Genomic DNA, 21,467 nt, shown 5'->3' with positions numbered 1-21,467 from the left:
GCCGTATACATATCTTTAAGAAGGCGCTGCGAATTGTGTACAAATCAAATCACATCCAGCAACACAACTCTCCCCAATACATGACGAGCAGGTAATTTACAAAAGACAGATCATGTTAACTTGTTTCAGCAATAAATTAAATCAACCTGCAATTTTTTTTTATTGCCTGGTAAAGTTTTTACTCATCATGACCCATTATCCCCACAAAAAAGAAGGGATGAAGGCAAAAAAAATACAGAATAACTACAGAATAAATGAAACAACAGATTGCCACTCGAAGCCAGGACTTCTGCTCAGGCTTCCAAGAGTGGTTGAGCATAAGCTAAATACCTACAACAATGGATTTCCTATAAAATAAAAGAACCACTAATAAGATTCTTGACAATGGAATGGTATCAGAAACATGTATAACTCAATACCGTTGCAGATAAACTTGTACGGCTTCTTAATAGACTTACCAGCAATTTTAATCTTTCATCATCACCAAAGCACACTACAGCCGACACAGGAGTACAAGAGGTTCATTATACCCATGAAGTAAGACAATTGCAGCCCGGCAAAAGAATTTTGGGGTTTAGTCATGATGGCTTAAAAATTCGATTATACACGGATAGACTTCTTCCGCGGCCTGGACATAATAGCAAAAACATGAGCCATTATGAAATGCAAATAAGTTCTTTTTGATAACCAAGAAGGTGGAACAAGGAAAGCTTATAACTAGTTACCGTTCTTCCTCCTACTAAGTCATAATGAGCATAATGCTGGCCATCCTGCTCCCCAAATACTTTGTAGCTTACCAAGTTCTCAGGAAGCAGTTTCACGGTCTCTGATCAAGTCGATTGTAAGAAAAGTTTCATATCATAGGAAAAGAGTATATCCATACGTCAAGACCTAGAAATACATACCATAAACAGCCTCAGGCGGGCAAATCAGGTCACGATCTCCTGCAATAGCTAAGACAGGGACATCGCACTTATGAAGATGTTCCTTGTAAAAAAAATTACCACTTCTGTCACGTAGTCCTCCCTCCCGAAAAGCAGTCGTCAGTTGCAACAGAAGTTTAGCAGGTATTGTGCCTGGCAATATTATGACATGACAGTGTCACGTATAAATGAAGAAGTGATAACCAACCACTGTAGCAGTAGGATAGACATCTATACTCACAGAAGTTGTTCAACACTAACTTCTTTAACAACTCTGGATGCATCATGTCCGGGGCTGATATCAGATCCACAAGCCAAGACAAGACATAAGGAGGACTAGATGAGAGAGGATAAGCAGCAGAAAGTAATGCTCCTAATGGAACGACAGGCACATTTAGAATCTGAGCGGGATCAGCCTGCACCAAATTCATTTCTTTTAGTTGCATTTCACAGTGGAATGCAGTAACATAAATGAAGGAATAGGCCAAGAATCATGTTCAACTTACAAGGGGTAGTAGTAGTTTGAGCGATGACTTAGAAGTTGTGTAATCAAGTGAAGAGGCCAACGTAACAGTAGCAGCCAATCCAGACTCCCTTCCCTCGAAGGCTTAAAAATTGAACCATATGACTTAGACAGGAAAACTCAAGCATCTATACTTCGACTCCAATTTTCTATTGAGCAGACATAAGTATGTGAATTTAAAACAATATATAAAATTAAAACAAATAATTAATAACAAAATGAGAGGATGCTAGGAGCTGTCCAACTTACAGCATAGAACAACTTTTATACCTTAAGACATCAATTTAACATGAAAACAACATTTGAGTCTTACCACATCTTGATAGCATGGCATACAACAAGATGCCCCCCATTGAATGTCCAATTGCAAGCAATTTTCCATCCCGAGATCCACTTTGGGCCCTTATATATTCCATCTACATGTATCAACAAAGATGACAGTAAATTGCCACAAAGAAGATTCACCATAATTTGCCCACTTAATCTGAAGAGAAAACTTATAAGTTGTTAATATCTCATACATTATGATAAAGGGCAAATGTCACCTCACCACCACAGGGACATCCTCTTCCAGGTAATGATCAAAGTCCCAATCGTACTTGACAATCAAGTCTAGTTGTTTCTGGAAATCTTCTATAGTTGTTGCAAGACGCTCTTGTAGATCATATAACTGAGGCGAAACAGAACGCTGTCCCTCTTCTACAATATTCACTAGCTTCTGACTTAAATCTCTTATTTGGCCAGCAACTGCAGAACTCTGTCTGGTTTCTAGTAAATTCAACAGTTTCCCCCTTACCTCATTATAGCGTTCAAATAGAAAAGAATCTTCTAATAATTTAGATATCTGATCAAATAATTTAGCAGACATAATTCTTGACTGACTTTCATTGAGAAAGCCAGAGAATCTTTCTGACAAACTGATAAAAGTCTCTGTTAGTTTTGCCACCAATTTTGATTCATCCCATGCTGTAGGAATCCCCAAAACATCTTCATTAACTGCAGAAACCTTAGATTCTGCTGACTTATTTTGGTTAACAGTTGACTTCTGCACTGCAGAGGGTGCACCATTAGTTGCACCCTCAGCTGCTGCTTCCATTTCTTCAGATATAGCATAAGCCGACTTCTCAATGTCTTTGGCATCTGACTCCTGCATGCTCAAACCCGCACCACGAACTTCAAGGATCCATGTGTCAAATCCTTGCCCACACATGTAACGGGCAAATGAAGACTGCAAAATCAGTAGGAAGATCAAGATTGATAATCTTTTTCAATCTCAGAAGCCAAATTGAGAGTATTAAACACCCTCACGCCCAAGACACAGTATACGAAGTTATCTTTAAAATCTATAACTTTTTTTTTTTAGTGCATAGAATAAAATAATTTTGAAAAACTGATTTCCTGAGATAGCACCTTTATACAAGTAAATACTTTCAATAAAAAGACATTTATATTGATTATATTTGGCATCTCAGCTCTTTATACTGAATGGATCCAAGACTTCTCTTGTATATATGTTTTCGTCAAGCTAATCCAACTTACAGTCAACTTCAGCTCCTCCCATTTCAAGTCACCAGGTGTACCGTAGATGAAGTCCAACCACAATGAAGTACTGAAATTGGCATGTATTTTAAGCTCTAACTCACAAATTCATTTCTCCATCTTCAGTTTCTCCCATTCCAAGTTAGCAGGTGTCAAAAGTGCCGGGGTTAAACTCTCAGAACCCTTTATATAGCATGTTGAGGAAACGAAAAGAAGTCTCGGGTCTTAAAAAGGCATTGATGATAACAAAATCCAACCACTAGAAATTCAACCCAACTTGGCATGTTTCTTAAGCTCTCAACTCATGAATTTATGTTTAGAAAGCATCAAATTCATTTAGAAAGAGTATCTGAAAGGAAAGGATGACATGATGTTTAATACTTAATAACAAGATGGATTAAATTGGTAATGTAGATGATAAAAGGAGCAAAAATGACTGATTAAATTAACTAACTAACCCCGGGGGAGAGATCATATCCAATTGCATTAGTCCCCACACCTGACAACAGTAGCAACGGATGATTCCTCCTTGGCGCCTGTCATTTTTCAAATTCAGCTAATCAATGACATTTCCAATCACAATTTCTCAATAGAGTATTCTTTTCAAAAATGGAGGTAATAAATTTTTTTCTTCTAACAAGATAAATAATTTTTGTGGACCTGAGGGGGAGGAGAGTAGCGCCAGAGAGCAAGTCTCCATTGAGAATTCTTAACGGTTACATAGTGAAGCTCATCGGCGGTGCAAATCGGCGGCTTTTCAGGAAGCTTTCCGACGCCGGTGCTCGAAGCACCGGTGGAGCTGCTGCTCTTGTCGGTGTCGGTTGAGAAGGCTTTGACTCTGATGGCCAACCTCCGCAACGGCAGCGGAGGAGACTGACGGAAAATGATAGCACGAGAAAGGTTGAAACCGGTGGAAGGGTGGCGGAAAGCGGTGGCGAAATGCATGGCTGAACGGATATCTGATTGAGCTAAAATCGTCATGGTATATTTTTTTCCCTTGTCCCAAAGAATAAAAAAAGGAACAAGAATAGAAGTACTTGTATGAATTTCATGATGATTGAATGCCGGATTTTGCGGAAGGAATAAAAAAAAAAGGAAAGTTCAAAGAAGAAAAAGAAACACTAGCTTAACCACCAGCTCTTAACGTGTTCGGGCCGGGTTGGGACGCCGGGCCCGGATCGCAGGAAATTAATCGAACCCCGTAAGAATTGACCCGAATACCCCTGTGTCGAAAAAAAAAAAAAAAAAAAAAAAAAACCACCAGCTCTTAGGCCGGTGGTGGCCACCACCAAGCCTTTAAGGCTTTGGTAGGGTGGGAGGCAAGGGTTCAAACCTTACCTCCCACCAAATATGCTACTCTTGTGGCTCTGCTTCAAATTCAGACGGGTGCGTAGCGCACCCGTCTGGTCCGGTGGTGGTTCTGTTCCCATCGGTCCTCATAGGTTCAGTTGAGTCTCCCCGTAGATAGAGTAGGAGTAGGAGTAGAGAAGACAATCGAAAAAAAAAAAAAAACAAAGAAGAAAAAGGAAAAGAAAAGAGCACGGGTCGGGTCAAATGGATGCAAAAGCCAAGGTTGCTTTAGAATACACGTGTCATGAGGGATTTGCATTACTAAAGATTCGATATAAATCCTTCATTTGAGAATCATCCATTTTAAGATTTCGTTTGGTCCCATTCATTCGAACTGTTGATTGCGCTTTACCATTCCCACAAGTTATTTAGGCTCTAGGAATTTCAATTGTTACCAAAAAAAAAAAAAAAACAGAGAGAAAATAAAAAAGATTTGGGACGAGGGGGTGACTTATTGTATTCACTATTCAAGTTTAATTTGTCCTTACAATATGAGCCAATTGATTTGTTTTAGTAACAAGCAGGGGCATTTTAAGACTTCATTCTGTGATATACTTCTCAACCAATATAGTAATAGTGATAAACTAAATTTGACAAGTTAAAGAAAATAAATTTCAAATTTTAATGAATTGAGGAATAAAAAAAAACCATCAAACCAGTTCTCAAAGAACTAATTTAGTAACTAATTCCATTTTCAAGCCATATGAATGCAGCTTTTTAGCTAATTGACTTGAGCAGAGTGTTTACCTCTTTCAATGAACATGAGTTGAAGTTATTTTTGAGATTAATGGGATTAGAACCTAGTAGCCACTGGCCATTTGGTCCAGTGGTCATCACCATTAAAGGTGATGCTGGAGGTCAGGGGTTCAATCCCTGCCTCCCACAAATTTGCCACAATTTGTGGCGGTCTTAATTGACCTTTCATCGATGGAGTCTGTACTCACATCGAACCCCCTCCCCTTCCCCTTAGACTAGGCTAGATTAGGTTATAGAACATCTATCGTTTCGACAAAAAAAAAAAGAAAAGAAAAAAGGATTAGAACCTAGTACAAAAGCTCCAAAACGATAGTATATACTTTTAAGCTTCAACTTTCTTTCTTTTTCCTTTTTTTTTTTGAGGGAAACTCTTTATTGAAGTCCTCAAGTTTGTAAGTTTGTGGTAGCGTTACAACATTTAGTATTTTTGGTGTTGTTGACCAATTAATCACAAACAATAAAGTAATAAGTAAAAATCACCTCTTGAGAACCACGGAGCACTCAATAACTACCAAAAAGATTAAAGTTTCTCTTTGGACTGTAGGTCGGGAGTCCTCTTTGGACTGTAGGTAGGGAATTCGAATCTCTACAGTGAAAAAAATTCAAATAAAGTATTAAAGTGCTTCTTTGGTCTAATCTATATCTCTTATAGAATATATTAAGTTATAAAAATATTATCATAATCAAAAAATAAAATAAAATAGAACCGCTCCTTGAGCGTGGGCTTGTAACCCAACCAATTCGATACTACAACCCAAACCATAAAGTGGACATAGCAAAAGAAGATAGACAGGTCAATGATTTGGGTTTTATGGGCTCTTAAGTGGAGACAGGACAGCCCATCCACAACTAACCTTCCTTTCTCCTCTAGTCCTCTGCGCCCTTTCCGGGTTCCCCTGCAAGCGCCTGAAACTCACTTCTTCCAGTTGTTAAACCCTCCAAAACCCCCGCAACATTCTACTCACTTCTTCCCTCAGTGCTTTGAATGGTTTTGAAGTAAATAAAGAATTAAAAGGAAAACATGGGATCAAAGAGTGATGGGATGCAGCAAGTAAAAGTGGAGAGAGTATTCATTGGAGCAGGTTGTAACAGAATAGTTAACAACGTTTCATGGGGTGCCTGTGATTTAGTTGCTTTCGGTTCTCAAAACGCTGTTGCCATCTTATGCCCCAAGGTTCTTCCTTTTTTCTCTTTCAAGAAATTTCATGAATATTTTTATATGGAATTGGGGATTCAAGTATTCTTTTTTTTTTGGGCCAGATTGCCCAGATTTTAACTACACTTCCTGGTCACAAGGCATCAGTCAACTGCACTTACTGGCTTCCCAATGCAAAGTTTGCTTATAAAGGTACAATCTTTTTACCATGTGGCGCAAGTCAGCATTGCCTGGCTTGAGTTTTCCAGTTTTAATTCAATGGCCCTGAAAAGTAATAGCTCTGAAGCTGCATTTGTTGTAAGATGTTTGGTTATTTTAGATGTTATTTGAGTTTACTGGGTAATTAATAAGAGTTTTGTGTTTACAGCTGTTGAGATGGAAAGACACTATCTGCTATCTGGAGATGCTGATGGTGTCATTATTTTGTGGGAATATACTATTTTGGATAAGAAGGTAATTTTCAACTATCGGTTGAATCTGCTATTTGGTGAAGCCTATCTATAAGCATTTGTGTAAAGTAGGACATCTTGACATTTAATTCTTCTTAAAACATAAGATGCAGTGGTAATTAAGTGTACCACCAGCTATGACTAGATGTTTACGACATTCTGTTTGGTCTTTCTTCTACAATGATGAATGTTGATCATGTTGCTTCAACTGGAGTTATAAGTGAGTAGGGAAGGAAACAGTTATTGGAATGGTGTCATCTCAATGCTTGTAAAATATTGAATCCTGCAAACTTTTTCTATTTCAATTTTTCATTAAATGATCTTTCCTTTAGGGGCCAGGCCGGGTAATGAAAATAATTATGGTGATTTTGATGTGCATACTTATACATGGCAGTGAAGAGCAAAATGGAAAGAAAAAAGAAAACCTGAAGCAAGCATTTGTCTAAGCTTGATACCTGAAACTTAATATGCCTAACCTGTTTTGAATCATGAAAAAAGATAAAGAGGGTAGAAATTTAGTGGAAGGAGAAAGGATAAGTCTTAGAACATGTAAAAGGTTTCCCTACTACCTATTGCTGCTTGACATGAATACACTCCCTTCCAGTTCACCTAAGATGTAAGTAAAATGAGTAAAACAGTTTATTCGCCTGAAGTAAACAAGTGAATACAATTCGCCGGAAAAGGTTGAAGAAGTGCAACAAGAAAATTCTTTTTTTTTTCTTCTTTCTTCTTTGCCCCTCCTGCTATTTTAGTAGTGGGAATTGATTGGAGAATCTATCTCAAAATGGGAAAAATTGTTGAGATTTTTAGGTATTATGATCATCAGCCACCAATTCATGCTATTCTAGTGTATGTGTGAGGCTAGTTTAGTTCCACTTCATTGCACCGTCAGTGTCCAGCTATAAGAGTTATGCTTCCCTCCATTTTCTTAATATTGAAATATTTCTTAGTTGGATCATTTAGACTGGCTCTTCTGCTGATGATTTTATTGGAAGCTCACACTCCCGAGTTATTACCCTGTTATCTTAGCTGGTAATCTTGTTGACAGTGGAGGCATGTGTTACAAGTACCACAACCACATATAAAAGGTGTTACTTGTATCTGTGGGATCATGATGTCACAGAAAGATGCAGTATTTGCATCAACCTCCTCAGATGGCACTGTGAATGTCTGGGAGTTGGTGTTTCCATGCACTAGTGAAGGTGAGCAATAGCTATCTGAACTGTTTCATGTCCATGCTTTGAATTTTTGGATCGATTATTATTCTAGTCATGTGGAGATAACTTCTCTTAATGTTTCAGCTGTCTTCATTCACTTTCCTGCATTCTTTTAATTAGTCAATTTCTTTATATTGATTTTCTATGTGTTTCCACTCTTTGGTGTGAAGAGGATAAGAAATTTACCTTGTACTAGTAATCTCAAACAGAATTTGATGTCACATTTTTGTCATATGTGAGAATATGTTACCTATACTTTTAGTTTTTCAGATAGAGCAAGGGAACGATCTTTATATAGTTCATTCTATGTCAATGCATCACCAGCATAGTGTTATGTTGTGACTTATTAATCTGTAGTTAATTCACATTTGGTAGTTATTCAATTTCTCTGTGCAGGTGACTGTAAATTATCATGTGTGGAAACCCTTTCTATTGGTTCAAAGTCTATGGTCGCTCTTTCACTAGCAGAGTTGCCTGGAAATTCTGGACATCTAGCTTTGGCTATGGGGGGATTGGATAACAAGATTCATCTGTATTGTGGTCAGAGGACTGGAAAAGTATGTAGTGCTTGACATACCTATGCTTTTAAACTTTTCAATTTGTGTTATCAGTTAGGTTCTTTGTTTCTTATTTGTTATTTGTGCCAGTTTGTTCCTGCCTGCCAGTTGAAAGGACATACTGACTGGATACGGAGTTTGGATTTCTCCTTACCTATACTTGGAATTGGTGAAACGTTTATTTTACTTGTAACTTCGTCTCAAGACAAAGGTATTCGCATATGGAAGATAGCTTTCCATGATTCTTTGGATACTAAGAAAGAAGAAATCAGCTTGGCTTCCTACATCAAAGGTCCAGTGTTTGTGGCTGGCTCAAACTCGTATCAGGTTTCTATGGAATCTCTGCTCATTGGCCATGACGATTGGGTGTACTCCGTGGAATGGCAGCCTCCATCCATCATCAATGGCAATGAATGTTATCAACCTCAAAGCTTACTATCGGCATCCATGGATAAGACAATGATGATCTGGAAACCTGAAAAGACTACTGGTATCTGGATCAATGTGGTAACTGTTGGGGAACTAAGTCATTGTGCTTTAGGATTTTATGGAGGGCATTGGAGCCCAAAAGCAGATTCAATTTTGGCTCATGGATATGGTGGATCTTTCCATCTATGGAAAGATGTTGGTGTTGCTTCTGATGATTGGAAGCCTCAGAAAGTTCCCTCTGGACATTTTGCTGCAGTGTCCGACATTGCGTGGGCTAGACAGGGGGAGTACATATTGTCTGGAAGTCATGATCAGGTAATCAGTTTCCCAATTTGGTGTCTCAAGAATCTCTCTCTCTCTCTTCTCTTTCCATGTCTGAGCATGCATGCATGTGTTTTCCTGAGATATCCACATAATTTGGTGATTAAGTTGACCTCTTGTTTCACAGAGAAGAAAGTTCTGTGCAAGCTTATTTTTTCGTGTGCTATAGTAGTATTATATGCTAACACTTGCAGATCAATAACAGTGCAGTAATGTAATTGGAAAATGACTTGGTTTGTTTATGTTAGCTTGTAAAAATGCATGCTGCTAAAAGTTGCACATCCCTGGGTAAATGAACCAACAAATGATTATACAGTAAATGCACTTCAGAATCTTTGAGTCAGATTAAACAAAACCTTGCACACATAACTTTCCATTCTTTATTTTCCCTGCTTTCTGCTGCATATTCAGGTTAGAAATTTCTCTTACAAGCTTTTAATTTCACAGACGAGTAGAATATACGCACCTTGGCCTAAAAACTCTTGTTTAGAAAATGAAGACAATTGGCATGAAATTGCGCGGCCTCAAGTTCATGGCCATGATATAAACTGTGTTACCATTATCCAAGGAAAAGGGAACCATCGGTTTGTAAGTGGGGCTGAGGAGAAAGTTGCTAGAGTTTTTGAAGCACCACTGTCCTTTTTAAGAACTTTAAGGCATGCAACCTCAGGAGACTCCAGTTTGCTTGATGATCTTCAAGCTGAAGTGCAGATTTTGGGTGCAAATATGTCTGCTTTGGGGCTGTCACAGAAACCCATTTACAGTCAAGGTGAGCTTGATCTCATTTCTTATGTTTATCTTTTTGTCCTGACAAAGATTGATAAAAGATACTTGTTATGCTGCATCTTTTGAGCATTTGGTCCATCCTTCTTTCTCACTGAACCTGCATTTTCAGTTTATTTTTCTTAATGGATGGTCCAGTGGACTCCTTTCATATTCTTTTTTTTTGGGGTTCTGGGCCCATTGTTTTCTTGTGTCTTTACTTTGTTTGGGAAGGTTGGCATCTGACAGCGCAATTTTTTCTTGTAAGATCTAAAACAATTTCTATAATAGAATTCGGAATAATGTGAGAGCTGCTTCCTTTCAGTTTCACCCGAGACAACCAACAGAAGTAATACTGATGGTCTAGACACACTAGAAACTGTCCCAGAAGCTGTTCCAGTTGAATTTACAGAACCACCTATTGAAGAACAGCTAGCGTGGAACACACTATGGCCAGAGTCCCACAAGCTATATGGTCACGGGAATGAATTATACTCTTTGTGTTGTGATCACAGTGGAAAACTTGTTGCTTCATCTTGCAAGGTTTGTAAAATATTTTTTACTTGCAATTACAAATGATAGCTTCATGTATATATATACACGTATATATATGCATCCTTTTTATAAATACACGTATATATATACACATATACATACATATGTGTGTGCGTGTGTATTTTAAATGAACCCAGTCTCAGGTTACACAAGCGCTTTGTTCCTCACTCCATTTGTCAACCAAGAGAAAATCTTCCAAGTCATGTGGCTTGACTAGAGAAATCACCTAGGATACGCATTCCTGTGCTTATCCCATGTGTAGTAGCAAGTGAAGATTTCTGAACCCATTTGAATCTCTATTGGGACCATTCTATCCATTTTAAGCAGTTTCTTTTCCATTTTAAAGTTTTTAAATTTAAAGTGACATTGCCATTCTGCACAAAAATTGACTGTGGCATTCTCTGTATTCTATGCAGTAAAAGTGCCGCAACTATCTTGATTTATTGGAAATATACTTCTAATTGGGATGCCATTTTCCTGAAAAATAATGTGTAGATGATTAGTGGATGTACCACAAGGCTTTGAGATTTGAGAGCAGTGGTTTTTTAAGCTGGTGCAGCATACATGGAGCACACCATGTCTTGTTTGCATGATTGTATGAACAGTAATGCCATAACCACGACATAAACCATGAGGTGTAATTTTGTGTATCTTCATTCGGATATTATGTGTTTGATAATTGTGGTTGCCAATTATTTTGTTGATCACTTCTTCTGTCTTCCATTTTCTTTGGGTGGGGATTGCATGGTGGAGTTACCTGCACTTGTACATGGCTTTACACTCGTCTGTTGTAGGCTCAATCAGCATCAGTGGCAGAAGTGTGGCTTTGGCAAGTTGGTTCTTGGAAGTCCGTTGGCCGGTTGCATTCTCACAGTTTAACAGTGACACAAATGGAGTTCTCTCATGATGACAAATATCTTTTGGTAGTCTCTAGGGATCGCCACTTCTCTGTTTTCTCAATCAAAGATGCTGGTATACTTTCTTAGCTTATGTTATCATATCTGTTAGCTGTTTTGTTGTTCCCCATAGACATCTTTTGACATGTCTTGGATTTTCCAGGAGCAGATGAAATTAATCATGAGCTGATGGTGAGGCAGGAGGCGCACAAAAGAATAATATGGGCATGTTCATGGAACCCGTTTGGTCATGAATTTGCCACAGGTTCTAGGGATAAGACCGTCAAGATCTGGGCAGTGGAGAATGCATCTACCATTAAGCAGCTTATGACGCTGCCATCTTTCAAGAGCAGTGTCACTGCACTATCCTGGGTAGGCCTTGGTCGCCAGAGCAATCATGGATTTCTTGCTGTAGGAATGGAAAGCGGGTTGATCGAATTGTGGAGTCTTTCTTGTGAAAGGTCTGACAATGGGAATTTAATGGTGCCAAATGCAACTTGTGTTGTTCAGTTTGATCCTTTCTTGTGCCATGCTTCCCCGGTTAACCGGTTAACATGGAGACATTCTGAAAAAATTCCAGATTCTAAGGTCATTCAGCTTGCATCTTGTGGAGCTGACCATTGTGTAAGAGTGTTCAATATAGATTTTCTTTAGGAATATGACAAGACATCCAACTGTATATCTGTTGTCTGTTTGCAAATTATATTTGAGTGTATATATATATATTTTTTTTAAGATTTTGGTAATTTTTCATGCCAACCTTGTCTTCTAAACGGTCGAGTAGAATCACATATAAACATAGGATCATGAAAATTTGTTTGCTTGTCGATGTTCATTTCAAATATCTGAGCTTACAGCTGGTCCTTTGCAAATGCTGCTCAAAGATCTTTGGTGCTATATTTAACAGATCTTCACCCGTCCATTTGTGTTTTTTCTTTCTTGTAAATCCTAAAATCTTTGTCGGCAGCATAGCACAAGGATTCTTGACAAGTACAGATACAAGTGGATGAAGATCCTTCATGAGAGTCACACTTTTTCATGAGCTTATTGATGATGATGATGATTGCTTTATCATTTGCCCTTGTAGGGTGGTCACAAACTTGCATTCGGTTTATTGAGTAGAAAGCAAGATTTGCTTAGTCAAGAAAGGGCGATGGAGACTACGGTACTATGCACTTTAAACAGCAGCCAATGTTCCGTGAAGTCAGTTTCCATTGATGTTAGGTGTCAAAAACAGTGCATATTTTGACCAGCAGCAATGTAGGAGAATGACTGAATTGTTTGTCAATTGTTGGAAGTGGTCCTGAGGCCCTGATTTGCTTTGGTAGTGGGAATCACGTCTCTGCTACTTGGGTTTCTTGCTCTACTGGAGCCATGCTATTTTCTTGAGCTGCTCCAATCAAAGCGATTTTGAGCCTTGCTCTCTAGAAGAAGTCATTTTTTCCACTAACAAGAAAATTTGAAGTTAGAAAGCGATATCTGAACTTTAAAATATCAGCAATTTGAAATTTTCTTACCCAAAAAATAATTATTTTGATTGAATGCTGGGACCAAATTTAGGTGGGAAAAATGTACAAAGCGCCACCATGTCCCCATGCCATATAAACCATCAAATAAGAAAAAAGAAAATAGCCCAGTGCAGACTTTATTATCTATTAATTTCAAAAGTAAACAAAAGAACTCCATATATTTTTCCAATTCAGTCTCTAATATGAACTGATGATCTTGTCATGCTACTAGGATATATTTCAGCATCAACTCAAAAGTAAAAGCTCCAAACGCTGAGTATTTTAACTCTAGTTGGAAGCCTGCGTTGACAAAGGAAACAAAGGGACGAAAAATTCAGGCCCTACAGGCCAAAAAATCAGACAATAATGCCTATTACCAACCAGTTTAATCAGACCTGAGTAGTTTTAACCTCCCACTTCATACGTTCGCCTCAGCCCATTTGAAAATTAAAAAACATTCCTGAGGTGATTAATCTTTTTGATTGCCTCGTTGATCGAGATTGATTGAACCCACCTAGGTTTTGATCCCATATTCCTATGCCCTTCAATATGTAGCCCCACAACCCATACAGGCACTGATCCCAAATACTAAATAGAAAAGTGGGTCGTCCTTTGTTTTCTTGTATCCTTGGTTGGCAGTATTTTACACATGAGATGTGTCTGCATGTTGCAGATATAATAACACCCAAGCGTGGATGCATCAAGATTGTTAAGTACGAGGCACTCGCTATCCTTTGTTACCATGTTGCCTCCACCCTAGGTAATGGATTACGTTTTTTCCTAGTTGGAAAAGTGACCATTGCCTGTGACCAGTCTCAGTTAGATTGAAGTTGTTGTTGCCTTGGATTGTTGTTTTTTGCTTGGTCAAGATTTTGCGTGTATTATAGAACAAAATTTTCAATCACTTTTTTATTTTATTTTATATATATCAAATCATTATAATATATGTTTTTTTAAAAAAAAAATTCTAAAAATGACAATCCGAACAAAAATGGACGTGGTACAACTAAAGATTGTGGAGGAGAGATGGAAAATTTGGAATGGTTTAAGTAAATATAATGTTAAAACCAAAAGGAAATTTTTATTTCATGGCTTTTGCTAGGAAATGAACGGAACCAATCAAATAAATGAAAGGAAATTTAGATGGACTACTCCTTATGTAAGCAAGATAGTATATGTTTTACTAAGTTCTACTGGAAAATAAAAGAAATCTGTCAAAAGGTTTCAGTCTTATCAATCACAATCGAAAGTAGATAATACAGTAAGTGATGCAAGCGAAATACTATTTGAAAAAGTTTAGCTATGCACACACTTCCTACAATTCTTCTCTTTTTTCCTTTTCTAATATTATTGACAGATTATGATATTGAAGATTACTAAAAGTAAGTTGCTTTGTTTCCATTCCCTTGAGTTGTTCTAAGCAAGAACAGCTAGGTCAGGTGGAGATTGAGCTATCATGGCCTTATTAGTTCTTTTATCGTGTTACTCATTGATCACACTAAAATTTATGCAGAAACAAGTGCTCCAAAATCCAGCCCTGGCCTTGAATCAGCGATGCTTCCAAAAGGAAATAATACAAACAAAGGCAGCAACAAGATTTGAATATTCGCAATTACAAGGCAGCCATCCTACTTCAGCCTATTGTCAGTAATAGAGAACTTGGGACAAGTAAATGGCGTCAAAACAAGGACAAAATAAATAGCGTTGGCTGTGACTAGATGAGGATTCACCAGGCACTAAGAATTTTCTCAGGTTTGGCATGCATGATGCGTAATGCATGGCAGCCATAGATTTTCAGGATGATTTATAATATCATTTCCATCAGAGTTAGCCACCTAATCTTCATTAAATTTACCTAAACCTCGTACACTCTAATCATATTTTAATCTGTTCTGAACACGTAATTACAACAACAATAATACAAAGCATTAAACACAGATTGAAAAGCACTTTGTTTCTGTAAAGTCACATGAGAACCAGTGATGGGAAATCGTTGCATAATGAATAGCCCCTTGATGCTCTTCAAGAAAGGCATGGATTCTGGTGGACATGTGAATTGGGATTGAGGATCATGATATAGCGGCCAAGAATTAACAGGAAATGGCATCAACTTGCTCTATTGGCACCAGAGCGTGAAAGAAAGAGGTAGGAAACAAGAAGAGTGGAAAGCCGTGGGCGTATTAGCAGTACAATTTTTTGTAATCAGGGAAGGATGACATGTTCCGCTAATGACGGCAAAGTTCATGCGAGCCATACGATGGATTGTCAAGGCCTCATTTCGTTTGAGATTACATCACAGTACTGACATATAAAAAATTACTTCGGACACAAGTATTTATCAAATATTTTATAAGTACTTTTAGCGCTTAAAAGTACTTTTTTTTTTTAATATAAATGCACCGTAACCTCATACGGGTCTTAAAAACATTATGAAATAAAACTCTGTGTTATACACTAAAATTTTTCTTTATTTAGTTTTGTTAAATAAAAGCATTTCATTAAATATAATCTGAAAATGATTATATATGGTGGAAGGGACATAGAACTTTACCTTTTAAAATTTGAGAAAGTTCCAACGATACTTAAAGTAATGAAAATTGTAAATTGGCTTTTTATTTAGTTTCAAATTACCAAGATCTCCTTTTTTTTTGTCCATCATTATTTATATTTTATACCATAATAATGGTCCTTTTAAAGTACCAAAGAACATCAATATTTTCGCAATAAAGACATGTGGTGTGCCAAGAAATATATCAAATCGCTGCCTTTTTTGAAGTCTGAAACATTTCAAAGACATTATATAATTTGACAGACAACTAGCCGTCAGAATATTGACAATCCTACCTTTTTTTAGCCTATTTTGAATTCACAATCCTAAATAGGCAAACCAAATTTCTTAAAAAATCAGAAACGTTACGAAACATTAGTCGTTAAATAGCTGCCTGACTATCCCAACTTTTTCCAAACAAAATTCTTTAAAGGATGATTTATAAAATGATGATCACATATCACATTTTTATGCAACAATATTTATTGTTAATACAAAATTTAAAACCTTTACTAATTACTAGGATTGAAAAAAAAAAAAAAAAAAAAAGGGACACATACGTTAAGTGTATCCCTATCTTCTGGCTTTTTACTTCTCGTTGTCGGAAAGGTACCCCTTTAAGAATAAAAATGAAGGATTAGTGTACATTTGAAGTTTAGAGTAGAGGAAGAATTGCAATTTTAGTGTCCAATGTTGCCAAATTGGTTCTCAATGTTTCGGTCAATATAAATCTAGTTCGCAATAAATTATTGTTTCTTGTCACGAGTCTTGTTTGAAAAGCCATTTTTTTTCAACAAATTTCTACTATTTGCGTGAATATATTTGTTAATTATCTTTTTATTTCACATATATCAAACAGTTCCAATACATTTTTATATTAAAAAAAACTTCAAAAAATAACAATCCAAACGGGAAGTTAAATTTGTTTTGATTAAAATATTAGGGATCAATTTGACACACAGGCCAAACATTAGTGATCAGAATTGCAATTCTCCCTAGAATCAAAGAATTCTTCTAAGATTAAAACAAGTCAAAAAGAAAGCCAAGGAAAGTTGGGAAATGAGGCAAGAGTAAAGCATGCCATCACTTTTGTTGCAAGTGTAATATAAAGGCTGATGCATTGATGCAAAGACACCAACTCAAGAACAAACCTGTAATTTATTATTAATTTAAAAAAAAACCAGTGATTTGTTAAGAGGGAAAAAAACGACAATAAACTAACTTGTTGACCCGCCTACTGACTAATATGGAATATTAAATGCAGAAAAACTTGTTTTGAGTTGATTATGACTAATGGGTTTATCTCTCACAAAATTCCACAAGATAAGACAGAAATCTACCGAGTTAATAAATTTGAAATTAAATATTTCATTAAAAAAATAAAAAAGAAAAAAGAGCTCATAGATTGAGATGAGAATAAGCTGCTTTGGAGCTTCAAGCAAAACTCCACGCATCCGGAGGGGGTTTCACATTTTCATCCTGAAAAGGGTTTTTCTTCTTTCCCTCTCTCTCCATTTTTTTTTTTTTTTGGGTGTAAGAAGTTCCGAACTCCCTCCCCTTAGGCCCTTACCACCCAATTCATCATGAGAAAGTGAGCTTTTACCTCTCAATCAAACTTCAAAACACACAGAAATTAACCAAAGAAAGGATGCATATTGATCCAAAACTCGCAAGCTAAACCACAATAAGCATGATCTGGCAAATTTACCATATCAAGAAAGCCAGAACCAGGTAAATTAGAAACACAGCAGACAGAAGTGTCTTGGAATCTCATGACCTGGGAAGCTGCCCTGCTTGTGTTTCATTTCGTTTGAGGAAAGATTTCAGTATCTTAAGCACTGGAGATAAAGCCTAATTTTTCTATTTCGCACAATTTGTGGTCTTACAAACTGTCATAATGGATTTAACCAGCTAATAGTTGAGTCCTGGACTTCCACTCTGTTGCGTCATACCAATAGAAAGTTTTTGCCATACAAAGTATATTTCAAAAGCCAAGAGCAAGATGGCACACTCGCGGTGTCCATTTCATGTGCATAAGTAGGAAAAGAGCAAGGAACCAGTATCTATAATCATCAATATTTACAACAAACATCTCAAAAAAATCTGCCAATCCATATCTTACAATTTATTCTTTAATTATATATAGACTGAACAGCAATGTAGGAGTTTGAGCTTTTACAGTATAAATTTCTGATCACTTCCATCTTTATCGACAAGAACAAACAGCATCCAAGAAAATTAAGAAAAAAATAAATCAGGAGTTTCATATCAACTATCACAAATACAAACCACAACCAATAAATTGACAAGCAAACTATAATTGAAAAAGATGTCCTGATAAACCAATCCCGTCACTGCAAAATTGTTCCTCCACGCCCAACTCACCTATCACGGCTGAGTTGTTCTAACTTGTTGTTTGATGCTCTCTGTGGGTAGCTGCGCAGAAGCTTCAGAAAACTTCACTTGAGCGGCTGATGTCATCGTTTGATACTGGGCAGAAGCCAGCTGGGGAGCCAGAGGCTGAGTATAATATATTTGTGCATGCGTAGGATCAGCAAATTCATAAGAATAATTGCCAGTGGCAGCTGAAGAAGGTGCAATTGATTGTGAAGGATGATGAATCTGAGAATAGCCAGCATATTGTGGAGTTTGGCTGGAAGGGACCTGTACCATATGTGGTGCAGCAGGAGCAGGTGTTCTGTACACACCTGCAGTCATTTCAGGTTTAGAAGCAGTAGTAGCATTTGAAGCAGGGTTGAAAGCAGTTGGAGGCACCATAGCAGCAGGAGGTGTTTGGGGTCGGCTAGAAGGGGCGCTAGGTGTAGGCTCACTATAGCTTGGTTGCTGCAGAGGCAAATTATAAGCTTGGGGTTGTCTAGAAGGCATGAAATGTAATGGGTACTGATGCTCCAATCCAGGAGTATGACCTAACTGCTGAGGAGGGTAAATGGAGTAATAATACATTGGCACTGCCCCAGGATGATGGTGCATGTATTGATTACTGGTAGGAACAAATTGCTGCTGTTGATGCAATTGTTGATATTGATCAAATTGACTTTGCAATACATAACCAGAGTCCTGTAAATGCTGTGGCATCGGAACTCTGCCATTGAAATCACCAGCTTTAAGATCAATCTGATTACATGGATTTCTACCATTTCCAGGTTGAATTTGTACCATCGGTTCATGATGCATCATTGGCTTCTGCCGAGACAATGGATTTGTAACGCTACCATCACTGCACAAATCAAATCACCAACATCCCCATTCAGATAATTGTCACTGCAAAAATAATCATCATAACAATACCAAGAGCACAAATTTCCTTAACAGCTCACGTATAAACTAATTCCACCACATAATAACAGAAGTAACTTTGCACAAAATCTGCAGGATACATATAACAGCATACTTAGACGCAAAAGATTACTACTTTTGTGGAATTTAGTAGAAAATTGGGGTACCTTGAGACTGAATCCGGTGAAGGCAAATCAACAACACCAATTGCTTTACTCTGTTGAAACTGGGTAGTCTGCGGCTGCGGCTGTAACTGAGGTACTTGCTGCTGGTATTGTTGTACCTGAGGTGCCTTTCTGAACCCAACAGGCACGCCCTGCTCCGATCTCTCATCGTCCGAAATAACCCTGTTGGGATACTCTCCACCAACCATTACCGGCAATCCGGAAAGCACCGTTCCCGGCGCAGCCACCGCCGGAGGCACAGTCGCCACCCCCGCCACAAAACCCCCTTCCTCCTGCTTCTGGACATTATTCAACCCAACCCCAACATTCAATTGAGAAAACTGCTCCTCAATTCCCAACCCCACCACCCCTTTTTGATTAATCCCCTCCTCCGAGTGAACCTTTATCGGCGGCAAATTCGCCATCGACGGCGACGACGACGTCGACCCAAAAGACGACGACGTTTCCAGCATCGGAGAATCCGGCACCGAGTGCACATCTTGCCCAACATTACTATTATTAGTAACATTACTGGTTAAATTATTGTTATTATTATTATTAATTCCTTTTCCACTTCTCCCACCTTCACTTTTGCCACTCAACGATGCATCCAGCTGGGCGTCACCTACATCTTTGACAGCTGAATGATTTTCCACGCTTGCAGCGGCATCATCCAAACCCAGCAAACAATTAACCGACGAGGTTTCGGAGAATCCGCGTACTTTACACGATGCGGTGGTATTCCAATTTAGAGCATTGAAAAACCACTCGTTCGATTTCGAACTATTTTCCAGTAGGGATTCAATGGAGGACGACGTTTCTGAGTCTAAATTGCACGGAAATATGAACAGACGAAGACGGGAGGTTTTGGAAGCCGGATTGGCGGAAGAATTGAGGCGGTCGTATTCATCCACCATGTTCTCGAGGTCTTCATCGGTTGTGACGGAGATGAGGGAGTCGAGGTCTTCATTTGGGAGTTGGTACTTGAGCGAAAATGATTTCCCGGAGAGGAGGGTTTTAGATAGGCGGAGGCAGAGGTCGGAGAGGGTGGTTTGCCTGTCGACGAGGATGATTCGGGTATCGCCGCCGACATAGCAGAGTGACTTGTCGTGTGGGCGGGGAACTATGTGTCCGCCGTAGCTACACATGAACCGGAGCTTTGCGGCGGCGGTTGCGGTGGATGTGGGATGAGCGGCAGTGGTGTTGGTGTTCGTAGTGGCTGTGGGGCCATATGGGGGTTCATCCCAGGAGTCTGTGTTTCGGGAGCGAGGAGAGGACTCAACTGAATCGGCATAGCTAGTGACGGTGGTAGTTTGTGGAGGAGCTGGTGGTGCTCCGGTGGCGATGGGTGGAGCAGAAAGTGGTGGGGGCTCCATTTGGAGGGGAAAAGAGGGTTGGAGAGAGAGTGAGTGAAAATGGGAGAGAGAAGGGGGCGTGCAATGGAAGAGTAGGATGTTCTTTATAAGTTATTCTCTATATTTCCACGGTATACAATTCCAGCTGTTCATTTCCAAATAGTTGTATTGGGATTCTTAAAAAATTAACCTTTATTCTTACCCTTTTCACTATTTTAAGATTATTTTAGTAACTGTACACTCCAGTGAAAAAAGATTGCTTTAATCAAAAGGAATTACTAATAAATGTTTTCTGTTTTTGGTTTGGATTTTTATGCAGTGATTTTTCTCCTCGATTTGCATGGGTGAAAAGAAGGTCAAGAGGGAGGGGGTAAAATGAGGAGAGCATCTTCTTAAACAGTTTTTTATTTTTAATGATTGAGATTTTGACATTTTTCTGATATGCACAGGTTAAGGTCATAGATGATCATCATTTCTATTTATTACTGAGATTCCATAAATTCATTTCCATTTTGCCTTATTAGATAAGTTTCTACGTGGATATATATTAAACTCCTAAAAAAGAATTGGTGAGAATTATCCTCTTCTTTTTATTTTTTTTTTTAAAAAGATCCAATGTATCTCACCTCATTATGAACGGTCGCAATTTGAAAGTGGGTTTTTCTTTATTGGAGGGAGTGTTTGGAGTTTTTTGCCCTTTTTTTTTTTTGCTAAATTTTAAATTGCTCTCCTCATTATTATTATTATTATTATTATTATTTGAATTTGATGAGGATGGTATTGGCAAGGACTTGAAAGCTGTAACTGTGGGAGGCATGTGGGTTGACAGCTAGATGGGCGATTGGGTGCCTGAGGTATCAAAGCGTGCGCGTCTGTGTAAATTGTGGTCACTTTGGGTCACTGCCAAGTCATGAGCTCTGGTCATCATCTACATTATTGTCTTTTTTTTTTTTACGACAACGCGACATTTCTATAATCTAAGGGTGTGTTTGAATTGTAATTTTTTTATTATGTATATATTTTTTAATTATTTTTTTATCTTATATATATCTAATCATTATAATAATTTTTTATAAAAAATTCAGAAAAATACAGTTCAAATAAAGCCTAATTTATCCTAATTTAGAGGAAGGGAAGTTTAAAGAGAATGTATATAAGGGGT

The 21,467-nt window shown here is 38.0% G+C and overlaps 3 protein-coding genes across 6 annotated transcripts; 1 reads left to right on the top strand and 2 right to left on the bottom strand.

Annotated features, from left to right (window-relative positions):
- Positions 1 to 136: 136 nt before the first annotated feature.
- On the bottom strand, positions 137 to 4,088 carry LOC113719028 (uncharacterized). 2 transcript variants are annotated; one of them, XR_003454714.2, is made up of 10 exons: positions 3,646 to 4,088; positions 3,444 to 3,521; positions 1,997 to 2,674; positions 1,760 to 1,862; positions 1,430 to 1,530; positions 1,165 to 1,339; positions 906 to 1,076; positions 726 to 826; positions 459 to 628; positions 137 to 347 (listed from the first exon to the last, which is right to left on the bottom strand). XR_003454714.2 is itself a non-coding variant. In XM_027244007.2 (9 exons), exons 1-9 carry the CDS (start codon positions 3,964 to 3,966, stop codon positions 575 to 577), a joined length of 1,782 nt encoding a protein of 593 aa, XP_027099808.2. In that variant the 5' UTR covers positions 3,967 to 4,088; the 3' UTR covers positions 137 to 574. The 2 variants fall into 2 exon arrangements, 1 of the variants encoding a protein (XP_027099808.2); XM_027244007.2 differs by having other exon boundaries at positions 137 to 628.
- A 1,829-nt stretch (positions 4,089 to 5,917) lies between these two features.
- Positions 5,918 to 12,179, top strand: LOC113719024 (elongator complex protein 2). 3 transcript variants are annotated; one of them, XM_027244003.2, is made up of 10 exons: positions 5,918 to 6,265; positions 6,352 to 6,439; positions 6,615 to 6,700; positions 7,745 to 7,898; positions 8,310 to 8,470; positions 8,561 to 9,214; positions 9,668 to 9,989; positions 10,308 to 10,525; positions 11,332 to 11,509; positions 11,597 to 12,179. In XM_027244003.2, the coding sequence occupies exons 1-10, from the start codon at positions 6,113 to 6,115 to the stop codon at positions 12,085 to 12,087; spliced, it is 2,505 nt and encodes an 834-aa protein (XP_027099804.2). In that variant the 5' UTR covers positions 5,918 to 6,112; the 3' UTR covers positions 12,088 to 12,179. The 3 variants fall into 3 exon arrangements, with proteins under 3 accessions (XP_027099804.2, XP_071929711.1, XP_071929710.1); XM_072073610.1 differs by lacking the exons at positions 5,918 to 6,265; positions 6,352 to 6,439 and having other exon boundaries at positions 6,613 to 6,700; positions 7,726 to 7,898; XM_072073609.1 differs by lacking the exons at positions 5,918 to 6,265; positions 6,352 to 6,439 and having other exon boundaries at positions 7,660 to 7,898.
- Positions 12,180 to 17,605: 5,426 nt separating this feature from the next.
- On the bottom strand, positions 17,606 to 20,406 carry LOC113719058 (uncharacterized). Its single transcript, XM_027244055.2, has 2 exons — positions 18,954 to 20,406; positions 17,606 to 18,727 (listed from the first exon to the last, which is right to left on the bottom strand). The coding sequence occupies exons 1-2, from the start codon at positions 20,324 to 20,326 to the stop codon at positions 17,878 to 17,880; spliced, it is 2,223 nt and encodes a 740-aa protein (XP_027099856.1). The 5' UTR covers positions 20,327 to 20,406; the 3' UTR covers positions 17,606 to 17,877.
- Between the last annotated feature and the right edge of the window lie 1,061 nt (positions 20,407 to 21,467).

The sequence above is a fragment of the Coffea arabica genome, unplaced genomic scaffold (genome assembly GCF_036785885.1).
Source record: "Coffea arabica cultivar ET-39 unplaced genomic scaffold, Coffea Arabica ET-39 HiFi ptg000200l, whole genome shotgun sequence".
Taxonomy (NCBI): domain Eukaryota; kingdom Viridiplantae; phylum Streptophyta; class Magnoliopsida; order Gentianales; family Rubiaceae; genus Coffea; species Coffea arabica.
The sequence above is the reverse complement of the archived record's forward strand: the minus strand, read 5'-3'. Positions and strand labels throughout refer to the sequence as shown.